At 47.0% G+C, this 19,612-nt stretch overlaps 1 protein-coding gene across 1 annotated transcript in view; it reads right to left on the reverse strand.

Moving 5' to 3' along the window:
- Positions 1-4,300: 4,300 nt before the first annotated feature.
- The window catches only part of LRRC38 (leucine rich repeat containing 38), a gene marked incomplete at both ends in the record, with an annotated part of 37,171 nt that continues 21,859 nt past the window's right edge, over positions 4,301-19,612 (reverse strand). Inside the window, one exon of the mRNA XM_082614490.1 lies at positions 4,301-4,554. Within this exon, the coding sequence (XP_082470616.1) occupies positions 4,301-4,554 (254 nt within the window). The remainder of the gene's footprint in view (positions 4,555-19,612) is intronic.

Raw genomic sequence — 19,612 nt, forward strand, 5'->3', positions numbered from 1 at the left:
GCTTTGGAGTCCAACGGCCACAAATCTGTTCTGGCTCTTCCATGTCCTGTCATCCACCACCTTCTCTGAGCTTTGGTTTCCTCACCTATGAAACTGAGAAATGGAATATTGCCTGCCATATCAGTAAAAAAAAGGATGCACAGTCATCAGTGATTGTAGCCACTGCCGATGATGAGCCGGTGAGCCCTGACGGAACTCAAGAAGGAAAAGAATACCTGCTGTCTAGCAGCCATCAGACTGCAGCCACTCCCCCTCGGTGAGCCCCGAGGAAACACAGGATATGAAAACACAGGATACTGGCCCCAGATAGGTGAGGTGCATATCAAAGGAATCATTTCAGTGAGCCCAGACTCTTGCATCTTCCCATATATAGAAAAGCACTAAATTCCTTGAGAGGTCTGGTTTTCTTTAATCAACAATAATCTTTTGACGTTCAGACTACCTACCCTTTGTTGCAAAATTCCTACGTATCCTAGCTCCCCACCGTTGCCTCCTTGGAGCAGTTCTCAGGGCTACTTGAGATGCTGCCTCGTCGGCTTGAAGTCCTAAAAATTCCCACCGAATAAAACATAACCCTCAGTTTTTAGGTTGTGCAGTTTTTTTCAGTCGACAAAATGAGGATGATAGCAGCTCTCCACTTGAGTCGTGAGGATGCTTAAGTAGAGCTCAGGTTTGTAGAGTTTCTAGTACTGTGCCTGGAATTCACTTGTTTGCTCTTTCACCCCACATGCATATTGGTCGTGCCACTACTGTTCAAACGCTGGAGACACAAAGGGCCTGAGTTCCTGCCCTTGGGGAGCTCATGTTCTAGTCCAGAAAAGGTAGACAATAAACAAGTAAACGAACAGGTGGGATAACTTCACACCATGGTACATGCTGTGCAAAAAATAATACAGGATGGCGTGATGAGAGTGGCTCTGAGGAGGTGACACTCGAGACCCAAATGACACTAGTGGAGATCTGGGAGAGGGGGATGTCCGGCGCAGAGGAGGCCCTCAACCTGTATGCAGCATAACCACTGTTGTTAATAATAACTTGAGATGCTACAGCCACAGAGAGCACGAAATCTTCTCCTGCTGCTTGTGAAATGTCACTTCTCAAAGGCGTTTCCCCAGTTGAGCTGTGGCTCCTGGTCAGTATATTTCCTTGGGTTTGACCACAGATGTCCCTAAGGTCCCCATGTCCCCAGTGTTTCACGGGAACTTTCCTTACATCCAGGAGATGACTGTTTCAACTGCCAATACTTGAAAACTCTTCTTCTTCCCTCAAATCATGTTCTTTTCAAAACTCTAGGTTGCAGTCCACAGAAATGATGGTTAATTGGCACCCAGCAAGCCTTGGGGCCCCTCCCTTGCTCACTCATTCACTCAGTAAATGACCACCGGCCCCTACACTCTGCAGGGTGTGTGTCTTCCGAGCAAAGAGCTGAGCCTGCTGACCACAGTGAATCACTTGAAGTGGACCGAAGGATTAAAATAGACTCATTAAGAGGGAATTCATCTATCAGAACCTATTATAACAAGGGTCTAGTGCTGTTTCCACAACTTGGGGTACCACCTCCCTAGGATTCTGGGAGAAACACAGTGTGCCTTTGGTGGGGGCCCAGTTGGATCCAGGGCCTTTAGTTGTGTCCCTGGTAGGATGCTCCCGGGAATGGCGATTGGAGACTGTGATGACAGATCGCAATTCCAACCCCACACAAATCTCAGCTGAGTCTGTGGCCAGGTTGGGGAGGTGCTGGTGTTAGATTGTTTCGTGTCCTCTGAGCCCTCGGCCCCCTACCCCATGGTCTTTTCTATCTCCCCTATGATGGCCCAACATCAGTGCAGTTCTCTCTCCTGATTGAAAACTGTCTCCAGAAACCTTCATTCACAATAAGGTACAAATGATGACTGGAGCCTTTCGACAGGAATTCGAGCAGCACCTAATGGTTCCTGATGACCAATTTGTTTGCTTATATTGTTTCCTCAATGGAAGCGTTACCTGCACTGAGGGTGGGGCCCACGGAGGTTGCCATGGAGTCTGGGAAGATGCTGGCCCACTTCTCCATTTGCCCAGCGACTCTGAGAAGACAGCCCCTCTGAGCCAGGGGTCTCCTCCACTGGAGCCAGCAATGCTGGGGGCTAGAAAGGTGACCGGGAGTCTCCTCGAGGGTGAAGAGGAGAGAGAAGAGTAGAGACAGAGAGTGAAAGAGGAGGAAAGGAGAGAAGGGGCGAGGGAAGCAAGGAGGTAGGAGAAGGAGGCAGGATTCAGCTCAGAACGACCCAATCAGAGGCCCCCGAGTGACAGCTGATTTTATGCATCAATTTGACTGGGTCATAGGGTGCCCAGTTATTTGGTTAAACATTCTTTCTGGGTGTGTCTGTGAGGGTGTTTCTGGATGAGATTAGGATTTGAATCTGTAGACTGAGTAAAGCAGATCTCCCTCCCCAAAGTGGGTGGGCAGCACTGAATCCATGGGGGCCTGAATAGAACAAAAAGACAGAGAAAGGAGGAATTTCTCTCTCTCTCTCTCTCTCTCTCTCTCTCTCTCTCTGTCTCCATCTCCATCTCCCTCTCCATCTCTCCCTCCCTCTCCCTCCCCCCTCCCTCTCCCTCTGCCTGACTACTTGAGCTGAGTTTTCTCCTGCCCTCAAACTAGAACTTAACCATTGCCTCTCCTGGCTATCAGGCCTTTGGACTCAGACCAGAACTGTACCACCAGTGTTCCTTGGGCCTCCAGCTAGCTGGAGTTCCCATAACTGCCTGAGCCAATTCCTTATAATGCAGATACATGGATAGACAGACAGAGCTCCTATTGATTCTGTTTCTCTAGAGAGCCCTGCCTAATACACCCATCCATCCACTCTTGACTGGTTCCTCCCGCTTACTCTTGTCACAAGGCCTCAGTTATTTCCTTCGTGGCGCTCATCACTACCTGCAATTATAGTTTTGTTTACTTGTTTGTTTTATATTCCACCCATAAGATTATTGAGGCCCAAGCAAGCCAGGGCCCCACCTTCCTTCTGGAAGGTGTACCCACAATTCCTGGACCAGGACACTTAGCAAGCACTCAGTAATTCTTTGTGGAGGCAAAGATGCAAGAGAGCAATGAGGAAGAAACATAAGGAATATATTATGGGAAACAATGGAGAGATGCTTCCCCAAATATCCCAGGAGCTTCTCACCAGCCCCTCGTCTAAGTGTCAGTCCCCAGCAAGGTCCGACGCTGCTGATACCCATCATCCTGCATCAACCTGCTGGGTGCATAGCATTGTTTCATACTGTCTCTGAACCAAAGTGCTGCAGTCCACATCCTGGAAAACACTGCCTGGCACAGCCTATGCTCCAAAGAATGTCACACACACCCTAAGGCCACTGATGGAGGTTTAACAGAAGCCAAGTCCCAGGTTTTTTTGTTTTTTGGGTTTTTTTTTTTTAACATGTTATTGGTCCGATATAACCTGCTTTTTGGAATCCTGGCCTCCAGGAAAGTTTATCACAAGTTCTGGAGATGACAAGTCTGAACGGTGCCAGCACAGAGAATGAACAGGCGTTATTCAGTTGAGGAGGAGGTGGCGGGGCAAGATGGAAAGAACTTGGCTGTGCTTCAGAGGGAAGAGTGACTCTCAGCAGAGGCCATCACAATTGTACAACAACGACTGTTCTTGTTTTACCAGTTGCTACCTCTTAGGATAAGGATCAGGGTTTGAATTCTGTCAACAAATGTTTTCCTGACCCGCTCACCAAAATATAACAACAAACACCCTTTGGCCAGGTCTTAGCCTTTGCCTCGGCGCCATTTTAGCCAGATGTGGGGTTGTTCTCTGCGTAACACCCTAAGGTGGCCTAGGTCTATTCCAGAAGGGGCAAAAGTCCTGCTCCCATGGAGACGGACCTGAACTCCAATCCCCACTGTCTAGGCTGCCGCCTCTCAGGAGGAAGGAGAAGCTGCCTGCTCCTGCGGTCCAGGTCAGAGAAATGGACGGCACAAAGCCATCTTTGCAGGTGAGAGCCGTCAGTCTTCACATGCCCTGCGCTGTTTTCATCTGTCACCTCTGAAACCTGACTCGGTCATCTTCTCCCCACACGCACCTCGAGCCGAGAGGCAGGCTCTCCTCGGGGAATCCTTCCTGGGCTCCTTCGCTCTGCAGATTCTAAACTCTGAGATCAGAGGTCTCAGCGGGTGCGCCCACGGGGCAAGGCTCAGAACAGGTGCTGCTCTGGTCACTGATGGTCAATTCTTCTCCGTTTTCAGCACTTCCCTCGGAGGAGAGCCACCGGCTGGGGTTCTGGACAGCGAGGAAGGGGTACAGGTGGCTCAGTCGTCCTCATCCTCCTCTTCGTCCTCAGCGTCTTTGTTGGGGGCGCACCTCTGGAAGCACTGCACCACGGTGGCCAGAAAGAAGCTGGAGATGATGGCGGCGATGGACACAGCCACGCCGGAGAAGATGATGATGAACAGGTCTGTGAGCGAGAGGCTGAACTTGCACTCGCTGAAGCTGGCCTCCGACAGCTCTTGCAGGAATATCCTCCTGTTCTCCACGGGCAGGGAGCACTGGATTTCGTCAAGGCCTGTGAGAAAGGCAGGCAGAATGAGAGAGAGGCTTAGGCTGCAGCCCAGGATTGCCTACAAGTTAGCAAGGTGAGTGCTTACCAGGTGGAAAGCAGGCGCGTGCCCCCGAACACAAAAGGGGGAAAAAGTTGACTTCAATGCAATTTAAATGTTTGCAAAAAGCCTCAGGGGAATCACATGGAAGAAACTAGAATGTGCTGGTCTCCCTTACTTTAAGGTGTGGCACTCTTGATTTTGAATCACTCAAGGTGGTGACGGAAGGGAGCATAATCTTTTTAGGGTTTAGAAGCTCTGTAGACCATAATCCAGATCTGGTAATACCCAGCGCCCTCGGGGCAGAGGGCGGGGCAAGGCTGTGGGGTGCGGAGGGGCGGTGCCAACCAATGGCAGTACCCTCTGGTTTGTAAGGCAGCTCCCCAAGAAGAATGCCAGCCTCCTCTCCACTGCCACCCAGGAGAAACTGAACAGAGGATCAGTGCAGTGCTGTAGAAACTCCACTCACTACCCTAGAAGGGTTTTCCCTTGGCAGGAGTGGGGAAAATAAATATGTAGTTATGATGTTTGCATGAGCTCCTCTGTGCTTCAGAATCACCTGAAGACTATAGTGCAATCCAGATTCTAGGCTCCGCCCCCTGGAGAATCCAATTCAGCAGGCTGCACTGGGACCCGAGCCTCTGCATTTTTAAAATCCAAGTGATTCTGATGCTGCTGGGCCACGAGGCACACGTGAGAAACATTATCTTTTAGCCGGTGAGAGAGACTGAGGGGTTTGAGAGAAGTTCCTGGGACACCCACCCCTCTACAACCAGAAGAGCCCTTGTAAACTCTGTTTTATATATTGGGGTTCCCTTTAAGATCTCACTTGAAAAGTGTTTGGCTAATTTAAAAAGAAGTTTCAAATCCACAGGTCAAAAAAAAATGTTACATCTGGGTATGTGCTGAGACAGTGCTTCACAGCAACAGCATTAAATGCCATCTAGAGCTTATCATGGGCCAGGCACTGTTCTAAGCACTTCACACATAATAAATTGTTTAATCCGCACAACACCGTGAGATAGGTCCTGCCATCATCCCCATTTTACAGATGAGGAAGCAGGCTCAGAGAGGTAAAGTAATTTGTCCAAAGTGGCACAGCTAGTAAGTGGCCTAGCTTGGACTCTAACTCAAACAATTTGCCTCCAGAGACCTGGCCTGCAGCCACTGTGCCTCCAAAAGGAACAGAAAGCAGGTGTGGGGCTGGAGAGGAAAGCCAGGAAGAGAGGGGCCAGGGGCACAGGAAGCCAACGCTGTCTTCCCATGGCTGCCACCAAGAGGAGTGGTGGTGACAGCAGTTGTTGGTCACCTGGGGGTGAGGGACATGTTCCTAGTGTAACGGATTTATGGCATGTTAGAGATACCGCTGTACGACTGCTCCTTTATCAGTTAGCTGTTCCTCTCGGGGTACCCCACCTGCCATCAGGTGAAATGGGAGGGCAGCTACGAGAATTGCAGGCTGGTGAATTTAACCTCTTCTACTTACTCGTGGGAACCTAAAGCTGAGGCTTGCCTGGGACAAAGGACCATCTGTAGATAGGGTGTCAGCTAAGGTCTAAAGGGTGAGATGGAAGCAGTTATGGAAGAACAGTCCAGGTAGAGAAGAAGGAAGCTGGCAAAGGACTCGGAGTTCGGGGAACCGTGCAGCTGGGGCATCAGAGTGAGCCAAGGGGAATTCAGCATGAGTTGGGGTAGGAGAGATGGGAATGTGCTGAGATGAAGCCCCTGAGAACAGGGGTCTTCAAATAATTACTATGAAGAAAGGCCCACCTCCACCCCCAATCCTGTTATGGACTGGATTTTATCTCCCCTCACCCCAAATTCATATGTTGAAGCCCTAACCTCCAATGTGACTATATTTGGACATAGGGTTTCTAGGGAGGTAATTAAGGTTAAATGGGGTCTTAAGGGTGGGGCCCTGATCAATAGGACTGGTGTCTTTATAAGAAGAGGAAGAGGGCTTCCCTGGTGGCGCAGTGGTTGAGAGTCCGCCTGCCGATGCAGGGAACACGGGTTCGTGCCCTGGTCCAGGAAGATCCCACATGCCGTGGAGCAGCTGGGCCCATGAGCCATGGCCGCTGAGCCTGCACGTCCGGAGCCTGTGCTCCGCAATGGGATAGGCCACAACAGTGAGAGGCCCACGTAACGCAAAAAAAAAAAAAAAAAAAAAGAAGAGGAAGAGATAACAGAGAGCTCTCTCTTTCTCTCTGTGTGTGCACAGAGGAAAGGCCATGTGAAGAAACAGCGAGAAGGTGGCCATCTGCAAGCCAGGAAAAAAGGCCTCAGCAGAAACCAAGCCTGCACACACCTTGATCTTGGACTTCTAGCCTCTGGAACTGTGATAAAATAAATTTCTGTTGTTTAAGCCACCCAATCTGTGGTATTTTGTTATGGCAACCCTTGTAGACTAAAAACAATCCTCACTGGACAAGAACAAAAGATACAGACTTTGTTAGTATTAAGCTCTAAAGACTGTTCGTTATCAAGCATAATCTGCACATCCTGATGGATATACAATATGAACTACATACAAAGTCAAGTTACTGTCATAATTTCACAAACTTCGAATATAAGAAAATGCAAGATATTAAAGTGCATAAAAAGGTCAGACCTGTTTTTGATCTGGAAGAGGAGAGAAAAATAAATAGTACCTAATATTCATATTGCACTTACTACATGCAAACACTGTTCTAAGTTCTATATGCATATTAACTCTTAATTCTCACAACAACTATTTTTACACCCATTTTATGAATGAGAAAACTGAAGCATAGAGAATTTACACACCTTGCCTTCAGCAACACAGCTTCACAGGGATGTGAGGACACCGTTTTGACAAGCTCACCTGCCTGCAATTTCTGTTTATCTTTGGCGTCCTTTCAGTTCTCAGGAAACCTTCAATTATTCTCTTTTTCAGTGCTTCCTGGTTTCAGAAAGCTGCCTTCAACCCATAGCCAGCATAATCTGAAAGTCAGAATGATTCCTCACACCTCACTAATTAGCTGGTTTCTGTTCTGCAAAGAGCAGCCTTGCTAATTGCACAGCAATCCTGCCACCACCCTTTGGGTCTTTATTGTGTATCTTTCCTTCTAGCTCAGAAAACAGAAGGTGGAGGAAGAATGACTGAGCTTCCTCCTTCCTTCTGTCCTGACCCATCTTTTATGCAGTCTATAGCCACCCCACTGATGCTCTTCTCCCCATGGGAACTGTTGCTTAGCAACCATACTCACGTTTCCTCCTCTTCCTGAATGGATGCCTACCTTAGATATCCAAGGAATTAGCTAGACCAAAGCTCTGCAGCTTTCTCCAGTTTACACTTGACTACGTTTTTGACTATTTCTTTTCTTAAGCCAAACTTTTGTTTACTTCTGAGCATTTTAAATGCATTTGAACAGAACAGGAGAGATTTATGAAGAGTTATTGTGGGGTTCCCTTGCAGACATGACTTTTTCAATGGAAAACCAGGAAAATCAACTGACCTGCCTCTTCTTAACATCCACCCCACCCCTCCCCGTCAGCCAAAGATGTTACAAAAATAAAAAAGATGGACACCGATGGACACCATTGGACTACGTGCAGCTCAGGCAGTTTCTAAAACGAAGATAATATTTGCCATTTTCAAACCCGTAACAGGTCATTATTACCGAGAGAAAAGGTCTAGAAGTCAGTTTTTCAATGAGCTGTATTAACTAGCAAACACCACCCCAACAAAACAACACAAGCCCACAGAGTCCGCCATTTAAATCCAACCTTTGCTGGCCACGACTCCTCAAGTCGATTCTGATTTCTATGGTGTTCTTTGTCCCTTGAGATTACGCCTGGCATTTTTACAAAGCGACACTTTTAGAAACTGTCATCTCACATTTCTCTGTGGTTAGAGGAAACAGGCTTGCTTGAAAAACACCACACACAAGCCCATCAGGAGTGGGAGGCTCTGGACCCACGATCAATGGAGCCGTCACAAGATACACTGACTTAATGGATTTTCGTAGCTCACAAAGGGCAGAGAAATGAGTCAGCAGGACCCAGCAGAGGGCGGCAGGGCACCGCTGCCAGCTGCTCTAAGGACACAGTCAAGGTCGACGGCAGAACTCAGGAGTTGGAGTAATCTGACTTTGGGGTCCCCTCTTCTCTCCTGCAGGAGCTACTCTAGACCAGGGTTTCTCAACCTCGGCACTACCAACATTCGGGCCTGGATAATTCTTTGAGGTAGGAGGCTGTCCTATATACCGCAGGATGTTTATCATTATCCCTGTCCTCTACCCACGAGATGCCAGTAGCATCCCCACCCAGTGTGACAATCAATAATGTCTACAGACAGTGCCGCATGTCCCCAGGAGGAGGTCGGGGAACGAGACAGAATTCCCTGGTTGAGAACTGCTGCTTTAGACTGAAATGCTCAGCTAAGTAGGTAAGCTTCTAAGGCAGGGCTGCTCTTGGCTACTAGGCAGACATTTAGTTGTTAAATAGCTTTTTAATTCATGCATTAAACAAAATGGGCAAGGCTTAATGTTAGATACCAAAAAAAAGAAAAGAAAAGAAAGGAGAGAGAGAAAGAAAGGACAAAAGAAAGACGGCAGGAAGGGGGGGAGTGAGGGAGGGAGGGAAAGAGGGAGGAGGAAAAAAGAGGAAGACGCAGTCCTGGCCTCACGGAACTTAGGTCTAATAGGGGCAGCAGGACACAAGCGTAAATAGTGACATTTTAGGAGCGAGAGTGAGAAGTCGCACAAGAGGTCCAGTGAAAGCCGGAGAGAAGTTGCGAGGAGAGTGCGGGGTAGGGGTCTCTGGGGGGAGGCCCGGAGGGACAGAGGGAGGATGGGTGGTCATGAGCACGTGGAGGGGAGCAGGGGAGGCCATGTGATGTCCCTACTTGATTTGGAATGTTCTCCCTCCTTTTCTGAGCCCACCTCCTCAGCTGTCTGAGTTAAGAATAGTGAACAAGATCCAGTATTTATAGGGAACTTCATGTGTGCCAGGCCCTGTTCTTAGGGCTTGATACACATTAGCTCACTGAATCCTCAGGCCAACCCAGAAAGGAACCTCTAGTCATCCCCACTTTACAGATGTTCAAACTGAGACACAGAGAAGTCAAGTGACTTGCCCAAGGCCAGACCACCAGGAAACAGACAGAGCCTAGACTGACACCAGCCACTGTGCGGTCCCACCCACTTTCCCGGGGAAGGGAGACCTAAGGCTGCACCAGCCCCACCCACTGCCTCAGAACAAGTTCCCTCCTCCAGGCAGCGACTTTTTTTTTTTTTATGGTGTAGAGCATTCCTTTCTTTCCTTTTTTTTTTTTTTAACATCTTTATTGGAGTATAATTGCTTTACAATAGTGTGTTAGTTTCTGCTTTATAACATAGTGAATCAGTTATACATATACATATATCCTCATATCTCCTCCCTCTTGCATCTCCCTCACACCCTCCCTATCCCACTCCTCTAGGTGGTCACAAAGCTCTGAGCTGATCTCTCTGTGCTATGTGGCTGCTTCCCAATAGCTATCGATTTTACATTTGGTAGTGTATGCATGTCCATGCCACTCTCTCACTTTGTCCGAGCTTACCCTTCCCCCTCCTGTGTCCTCAAGTCCATTCTCGAGTAGGTCTGCGTCTTTATTCCTGTCCTGCCCCTAGGTTCTTCATGACCATTTTTCTTTTTGTTTTAGATTCCATATATATGTGTTAGCATACGCTATTTGTCTTTCTCTTTCTGACTTACTTCACTCTGTATGACAGACTCTAGGTCCATCCACCTCACTACAAATAACTCAATTTCATTTCTTCTTATGGCTGAGTAATATTCCATTGTATATATGTGCCACATCTTCTTTATCCATTCATCTGTCGATGGACACTTAGGTTGCTTCCATGTCCAGGCTACTGTAAATAGAGCTGCAATGAACATCATGCATGACTCTTTTTGTATTATGGTTTTCTCAGGGTATATGCTCAGTAGTGGGATTGCTGGGTCGTATGGTAGTTCTATTTTTAGTTTATTAAGGAAACTCCATACTGTTCTCCATAGTGGCTGTATCAGTTTACATTCCCACCAACAGTGCAAGGGGTTCCCTTTTCTCCACACCCTCTCCAGAATTTATTGTTTGTAGATTTTTTCATTATGGCCATTGTGACTGGTGTGAGGTGATACCTCACTGTAGTTTTGACTTGCATTTCTCTAATGACTAAGGATGTTGAGTAATCTTTCATGTGTTTGTAGTCAATCTGCATATCTTCTTTGGAGAAATGACTATTTAGGTCTTCTGCCCATTTTTGGATTGGGTTGTTTGTTTTTTTGATATTGAGCTGCATGAGCTGCTTGCAAGTTTTGGAGATTAATCCTTTGTCAGTTGCTTCATTTGCAAATATTTTCTCCCATTCTGAGGGTTGTCTTTTCGTCTTGTTTATGGTTTATTGTTTATGGTTTCCTTTGCTGTGCAAAAGCTTTTTAGGTCCATTTGTTTATTTTTGTTTTCATTTCCATCTCTCTAGGAGCTGAGTCAAAAAGGATCTTGCTGTGATTTATGTCATAGAGTGTTCTGCCTATGTTCTGCTCTAAGAGTTTTATAGTGTCTGGACTTATATTTAGGTCTCTAATCCATTTGGAGTTTATTTTTGTGTATGGTGTTAGGGAGTGTTCTAATTTCATTCTTTTACATGTAGCTGTCCAGTTCTCCCAGCACCACTTATTGAAGAGGCTGCCTTTTCTCCACTGTATATTCCTGCCTCCTTTATCAAAGATAAGGTGACCATATGCGCATAGGTTTACCTCTGAGCTTTCTATCCTATTCCATTGATCTATATTTCTGTTTTTGTGCCAGTACCATACTGTCTGGATTACTGTAGCTTTGTAGTATAGTCTGAAGTCAGGAAGCCTGATTCCTCCAGCTCCGTTTTTCTTTTTCAAGATTGCTTTGGCTAACTGGGATCTTTTGTGTTTCCATACAAATTGTGCAATTTTTTGTTCTAGTTCTGTGAAAAATGCCATTGGTAGTTTGATAGGGATTGCACTGAATCTGTAGATTGCTTTGGGTAGTAGAGTCATTTTCACAATGTTGCTTCTTCCAAGCCAAGAACATGGTATATCTCTCCATCTGTTTGTATCATCTTTAATTTCTTTCATCAGTGTCTTATAGTTTTCTGCATACAGTTTTTGTCTCCTTAGGTAGGTTTATTCCTAGGTATTATATTCTTTTTGTTGCAATGGTCTTTTAAAGAGATGTTCTGGAACTCTCCAGCAACCCTCCTGGTACCCAGGCCCTGACCTTGCATAGCCTGGAAAGGTCAAGGTGCTGGCATAGCCTCTCCCTGGTCAGGGGAAGTGCTCCATGGGTACTGTGAAGTGCAGATGTGGAGGGAAACTATCCTGTGAGTGTTCAAACAGACCCCCAGGGTGGCCCTGGCTCTACCTCATGATATCCTATGATCCTGGCCCAGGCCCTGTCTCCCCACGCACTGCCTTGTGATGATGCTGTGAGCATGTAATGAGGGGATATCTGAAAAGCTCTTACCAGGGTGCCTGGCCACCATTCAAGCTTGAAAAAGCCACTGTTAGTATCATTCAGATTTTCAAGTTTTCAAATTGTGCCCAGGCCTGACTCCAGGTATCTGATGAGGGTGCCTTTTTTAGTCAGGGTTCCCCAAAGAAACAGAACCAATAGGATGAGTATACACGGAGATACTTATTATAAGGAATTGGCTCATGGAACTATGGAGCTGACAAGTCCCAAGATCTGCAGTCGGGAAGCTGGAGACCCAGGAAAGCTGGTGGTATAGTTACAGTACGAATGCCCACTGGCTCAGGACCCAGGGAGGGCCAGTGTTACAGTTCTATCCGAAGGCAAGAAGGAACTGATGTCCCAGCCCTAGGCAGTCATGCAGGAGGGGTTCCCCCCTACTCGAAGGAGGGTCAGCCTTTTTGCTCTAATCAGGCCTTTAACTGATTAGATGAGGTCCACCCACATTAGGAAATGTCATCTGCTTTACTCAGTCTACTGATTCAAGTGTTAATTCCATGCCCAAACACCCTCACAGACACACCCAGAATAATGTCTGACCAAATATCAGGGCACCCACGACCCAGTCAAGTTGACACATAAAATCAACCATCACAGTGCTCTTTATACTTTCAGCAGCAGGAGAGTTGCTTCTCTAATTACATTAGGATGAGGCAGAAATTTAAATGAAACTCTCCTTTCCTCTTCTTGCTCAAGACATCTGAGATAGGGAGGTGGAACTCGTTAAGGATTCACAATGCCAGAAAGATCTGCATGTCCAGAGTCATCCTGACTACAGAGCTGGTGGAGGCTCCTTCTCTGCTCTTCCTCCGTATCCTCCCTCCTCCTCCTCCCTTCCCTTTCCTTCTCTGTCTTATTCTTTGTATTTTTAAAATTTTGGTAAAATATGCATAACATAATGGTTATCATTTTAACTATTTTTAAGTGTATAAATTCATTGGCATGAAGTACATATACCATGATGTACGACCATCACCACTATTTATTTCCAAAACTCTGTCATCCCCCAAACTCTGTACCCATTAAACAGTAACTCCCCTTGCCTCATTCCCAGTCCCTGGTGACCACTCCCTACCTTTCTGTCTCCATGAATTGCCTACTCATATAAGTAGAATCATACAATATTTGTCATTTTGTGACTGGCTTATTTCACCTAGCATAATGTCTGCGATGTCCAGCCATGTTGTAGCATGTATCAGAAGTTCCTTCTTTTTTTTTTTTTTTTTGTGGTACATGGGCCTCTCACTGTTGTGGCCTCTCCCATTGCGGAGCACAGGCTCCAGACGCACAGGCTCAGTGGCCATGGCTCACGGGCCCAGCCGCTCCACGGCATGTGGGATCTTCCCGGACCGGGGCACAAACCCATGCCCCCTGCATCAGCAGGTGGACTCTCAACCACTGTGCCACCAGGGAAGCCCCAGAAGTTCCTTCTTTTTTAAGGCTGAATAATATTCCATTGTATGGTGACACCACATTTTGTTTATCCATTCATTACTAATGGGCACTTGGGCTGTCTCCACCTTTTGGCTATTGTAAATAATGCTGCTTATAAACCTTGGCATACAATAGACTTGTTGAAGTCTCTGCTTTCATTCTTTTAGGTACGTAACTGAGAAGTGGAATTGAGGGATCATATTGTAATTCTACATTTAATTTTTTGATGAACCACCATAGTGATTTCCGCTATGGCTACACAGTTTATACTCCCATAAACAGTGCACAAGGGGGGTCTTCCCTGGTGGTGCAGTGGATGAGACTCTGCACTCCCAATTCAGGGGGCCCGGGTTCGATCCCTGGTCAGGGAACTAGATCCCACATGCATGCCGCAACTAAGAGTTTGCATGTCACAACTAAGGAGCCTTGTGCCGCAACTAAGGAGCTGGTGAGCTGCATCTAAGGAGCCCACGAGCCGCAGTTAAGGAGCCCACCTGCCGCAACTAAGGAGCCCATGTGCTGAAACTAAGGAGTTGGTGAGCATCAACTAAGGAGCCCTGGAGCCAAAACTAAGGAGCCCGCCTGCTGCAACTAAGGAGCCCACGTGCTGCAACTAAGGAGCTGGTGAGCCGCAACTAAGGAGCCCTGGAGCTGCAACTAGGGAGCCCGCCTGCCACAACTAAGACCCGGCACAACCCCAAAAATAAAAATAAATAAATAAATATTAAAAAAAAAACAAAAATAGTGCACAAGGGTTCCAATTTCTCTATATCCTTGCCCACACGTATTATTTTACATTTAAAAAAATGGCCATCCTAATGGAAGTGAAGTAGTATTCATTTTCTTGGTGGTTTTGATTTGCATTTCTCTACTGACTAGTGATATCCAGCATCCTTTCATGTGTTTATTGGCCTGCTCCTTCTTTTTAAATGAAGGCCATAGTCTCCTAAACAGCCTGCATGGGGCATTTCATCAAGGATTAGCAGCCATGTTGCAAAAGGTTGGTCCCAGGTAAGTCAAACCTGGGTTGAAAACAGGGCTGAGAAACCCTGGGGGAGACCCAGAGGCACACGGGGCAGATTTCTGAAAAGGAAGACTAGGCATATCTCCCAATCCAGTATCATTCACCTACTACTTCCTGCACCTTCATCCATGCCCTAAACTGGGAAGAATGTGTGTGCAGGGGGTGGGTAGCCTTTATTGAGCACCTGTTATGTTCTGATGCAGTGCACACCCCTTAACACACGTCATTTATAGCTGACCTCCATCTGGGAGGTGAGAGGCATTATCCTTAATTCATAGCTGAGGAAGCGGGTCTCAGAACTCTTTGGCAATTCACGTATTGTTAAATAGGGAAGCCCAAATTCAAACTATCCTCTCCCTTTGCTTTACTCCAAAGCCTGTGTTTTTCCCGTCACTCTATGTTATCTGTAATGCTAAAGAAAGTGACATCCTCAGCCTCGGGAAATTTATAATCTGACAGAGGAGCCCAAACTAAAATACATCAAGCAATGGGGAAGGAAGACAATATATGATTGAGAATCGACTTTGGGCTTTACAAATTCAGAGAATGAAGAGCCAGGTGTGTGGAAGGTCTGGTAATACTCATCCATATTTATGGAATGAACACATACCTTTGAGTTCAGGGGATTACTGGGGAGGGATGAGAAAGGCACTGCATGCAAGAGGCCCGGGTGGAATCTGGAAGTGTGGGTGAGAATGACATTAGAGGCACCCTCCTGGGCTAGAATAGCACCCCCCAAATACAATATCTCCCCAAATGGCTGCCACTGGCTGATGTCCAGTGGCTGCGTGTGGAGTCGATGGAGCATCATTGCCAGGATCTGAGAATCTGGATTAAGGGATTAAAGGATGGCAACCCTGAGCCAGGCTCAGATTGCAAAAGTTTTTTTTTTTTTTTTGTCAAAGCAACAATAGTGGTCTTTTATCTTAAGAATCTAAAAAAACATTCAAATCAGCAGATAAGGCAATGTTGTCACATGGAGACAACTGTCAGGCTGCCCTAATGAGACAGGACACATGCTGTGAGCCTGCTCACTCATTCATGTCACCTGCTGGCCCCTGTGCAGGCATGTGAGTTTGTAACCCCCTGGGGCAGTGGGTTTCTGCCTGTCCTGCATCCCAGAGGCAGCCAGGGACTGCAAGGCATGGGCATAAGTTTAGGGTAAGACCATCCGCCTGTGACTAAGATCTCTCGGAAACCTAGAGCCTACAGCTATGATCCTCAGGCTTTTGACTTTTACATAATGGTAAAAATTTTTTTAAAAATAAGAAATAGAGGAGACTGACACAGGGCTGCAGCTGATAATTCTTCTCAGGACATTAAACACACACACGCCATCATCATTTTATAAAAGAGAGAACATTGGTACACCATTAAAGTTAAGAAAGGCAGGATAACAGCAAATCAGTTAATACATTGGCCTTAAAAAACACTCCCCACAGTGCCCTCATTCCTCTCATTTTGCCTGGAAAAAAATGACCACTGATAAAGGGCCACATTTGGGAAGCATCATCATATTCCGTACTTTCTATCCCACCTGGAACAAGAGCCCGGGGACGGTTTCCTTATTCTACAAGACCAGAGATACAGCTGCAAACTACAGCTCCAGGCCCAAATGACCCTTCCTTCCCTCTCCCATATGTATTTGTAAATAAAGTCTTACTGGAACACAGCCAGACCCCCTGGTTTACACATTATCTAAGGCTGCTTTCGAGCTACAATGGCAAGTTTGAGTGGTTGCAAGAGATTCTATGGCTCACGAGGCCTAAAATATTTACTATCCAGCCCTTCATAGAAAGTTTGCCAACTCCTGTTCAAAACTCAATCCAGGAAACACCTCCTCTGGGAAGCCTGCCCTGATTGCTTCCTGTGTTCCCCCTTCCCCTGAATCAGACCCCTCCGTTCTTGGCCCCCCACACCTCCTCCAAAAAAGTCAACTCCTCCATGGGGTGGCCTGTGTCTCTCACATCTGCAGACACAGCTGCCAGCTCAGGGCCTGGCACACAGCACACGAACATCAGGAAAACTGGGAAAATCTAAAACAACTCAGAAATATCTGGGTGAGAAGGATCCTGGTGTATGGTTCCCAGCTGGGGTGCTGCAGGTGGGCTAGGGTTCTGTAAGCAAGGACTAGTTGTCAAAAGGCCAATCAGTCACTTGTTTGTGAGAAGGCCGCAGGGCTATTTACTCAAACATGCAATTTGGTAGACAAAATCTTTCAAACTCAGGGTCTGGAAACATTAATACAATAAGTTCTTTAGTGGCAAAAATGTTGGGAGCTCTCAATTTTTGTGATTTCTCTGTCTTCTTCAGTGAAGTGCATCCAAGATGCGGAGACCTCTTCCTATTTATTACACATGATTTCTGAAATAATACTAGTAATAGCTGGTGGGTTCAATAGATAACTCAGTTCCCGCCCTGAGTTTAGAACTGAATGATTGAGAGACACAGGACTCAGAGGAAATAGGTGAGAACGTCAGTTTTGTTACTGATAAAACTGTAGGAGCCTATGCTGTCTTCCTCTGTCTACCCTACTGGCTGTCCCAATTCTCCCTTCAGCAGCCAGAATGAGTCTTTTACAGAAAAACTTATATCCCATCATTCTCCTGCTCAACACCTCCCACCACTGCCGCCACTAAGGCTCCTCATCTTTCCCAAAGTGAAATCCACGATCCCTACCACTGTTCCCGCAAACCCCTCACTCCACCTTGCTTGCCATTCCTCAGACACCCCATGCACAGGCCTACCTCAGGGCCTTTGCGCCTGTTCCCTCTGACTGGCTCACTCCACTTTCTTAAGGTCTCTGCTCAGATGTCACTTTATCAGAGATGATGTCACTTTATCAGAGATGCTCTCCCCAGCCCCACGATCACTCCCCATCCCCTGTACCTGGCTTTATTTTTCTCTATGAGACCACCTGACATGGTATATGTGTATCTAGCTGTTTATTTCCTGCTTCCCTGCCCCTCTCCACTCAATTGTCAGCTCTGGGAGTTTGGGCTTTTGGTTTTGTTCCCTGCTGTATTCCTAGTACCTAGAACTTTCAAAGGTATTTTTGAATGATGTATGAATAAAGACAGGATTGGAGAGTGTGGCTTAGCTGTGTGGCTACAGAGGGGTTCCTAGAGCACCTCCCCAGACAGTCCATCCCACCTAATGGCTGATGGTGCTGGACAAGCACAGGTCCCTCCCTTGCAGGACAGAAGTCCTTTACCCTAAATTCATCGCCATATACCTTGCAGCTCGCTAGGAGGAGGAAGAAGCTGTATGTATTTCTCCCATGCTTTTCCCTCTTGGGAGGTGGAAACGTTCACTGCTTTTTTTTTTTTTTTTTTTTTTTTTGCAGTACGCGGGCCTCTCACTGTTGTGGCCTCTCCCAATGCGGAGCACAGGCTCTGGACGCGCAGGTTCAGTGGCCATGGCTCACGGGCCCAGCCGCTCCACGGCATGTGGGATCTTCCCGGACCGGGGCACGAACCTGTGTTCCAACGCGGACTCTCAACCACTGCGCCACCAGGGAAGCCCATTCACCGCTCTTTGGACACAGGTGGAGCAGAACAAAGAAGCTCCACAAACAGTGAGGGCAAATCAGTTAACCCCCTGCAGCGTTACCACATGCTGGATAGTCTTCTAAGCATTGCACTGTCTACACTCCTCTTATCCATAAAAAAAGCTCTGTGGCTAGTACTATAGTGACCCCGGTCAGCAGACAAAGAAACTGAATGCTACTTCTGTTACCTGCTTCCGGTTCTCCAGCTGAGAAATGATGGAGCCAGGATTTGGAGTCAGGCGGTCTGACTCCAGAGCCTATGCTGTTAGCCATTACCCTCCCCTATTGTCTTAAAAATGCTTGCACAAGTAATTGTAGGGATACTGAGACCCAGTGAGTCACAGACTTAAGCCAAAGCTGCACAGGAAACTTGTAAACCCAGTTTGGAACCCACGTCACCTCCAGTGGTGGCCCAAGCCCAGAGTACTCCGCAGGGAGAGGTCATTCTAAAGGATCTGGGTGTTGTCGTATTTCCTAGGACTACAATAACAAATAATCACAAACCAGGTGGCTTAAGACAAATTCGTTCTCTTGTAGTTGCTGAGGTCGGAAGTCCAAACTTAAAGTGCCAGAGGGCCAGGCTCCCTCTGAGGGCTCGAGGGGAGGATCCTTCCTGGCCTCTTCCAGCTCCTGGTGGCTTGTGGCATTCCTTGGCTTATAGCAGCATCACTCCGATCTCTGCCTCTGTCTTCATGTGGCTTTCTGCTCTGTATCTCTTTCCTATCTCTCTCTTTCTCTTACAAGGACACCTGTCATTGGATTTAGGGTCCAGCCTAAATCCAGGATGATCTCACCTCGAGATCCTTAACTCAGTTATATGGACAGACTCTTTTTCCAAATGAGGTCACCTTCATAGGTTCCAGGCATTAGGGCTTGGACATATCCCTTTGAAGGATGCAATTCAACCCAGTCCAGGTGTCTTATGTGTAATAGTCATTTGTCATCCTTCAGCTTCTCACCTCCATCTCTCCTCATTTGGGGTCAGCTCCCAGATTTCATTTTGGGCAATCACCTCTCACCCCGTGGGTACGTCTAGTGCGACTTTCTTCAAATGCATGGCCCCTCACCAGAGTCTCTCTGTCCCAGTACACTGAATCTTGAGTGGGCTGACCAAAAAGTATGGCCAGAGCCCGTTCAATCCAGCAGCCCCGCCCCAGAGAACTCCTCAACTGGTGTTTGCTTTCCTGACTCCCAGGCTGCCTCATTCTTTTCTGAGCCTGCTTCCCCAGCTTTCTCTTCAGTTCTGTGAATTACCTGACATACCTGCAATGAGTCCTTTTCTTGCTTACATTAACCAGAGTTGGCTTCTGTTGTTTACAGTCAAGAGGCCCAATTAACCAATGGATTATATGAAAACAGAGTCAGGTCAGCCCCTGTTCCACAGTCACACATCATCTCACTCTGCTCTGCTGTCCCACAAAACCACGTGTTTGGTGGTTCCAGGCTCTCGAGGAAGTGTAATTGATTCTGTGCAATCCATCTCCCCTCCTAGGGAGACAA

This window comes from Mesoplodon mirus (genome assembly GCF_964341445.2).
Source record: "Mesoplodon mirus genome assembly, chromosome: 3".
Taxonomy (NCBI): Eukaryota; Metazoa; Chordata; class Mammalia; order Artiodactyla; family Ziphiidae; genus Mesoplodon; species Mesoplodon mirus.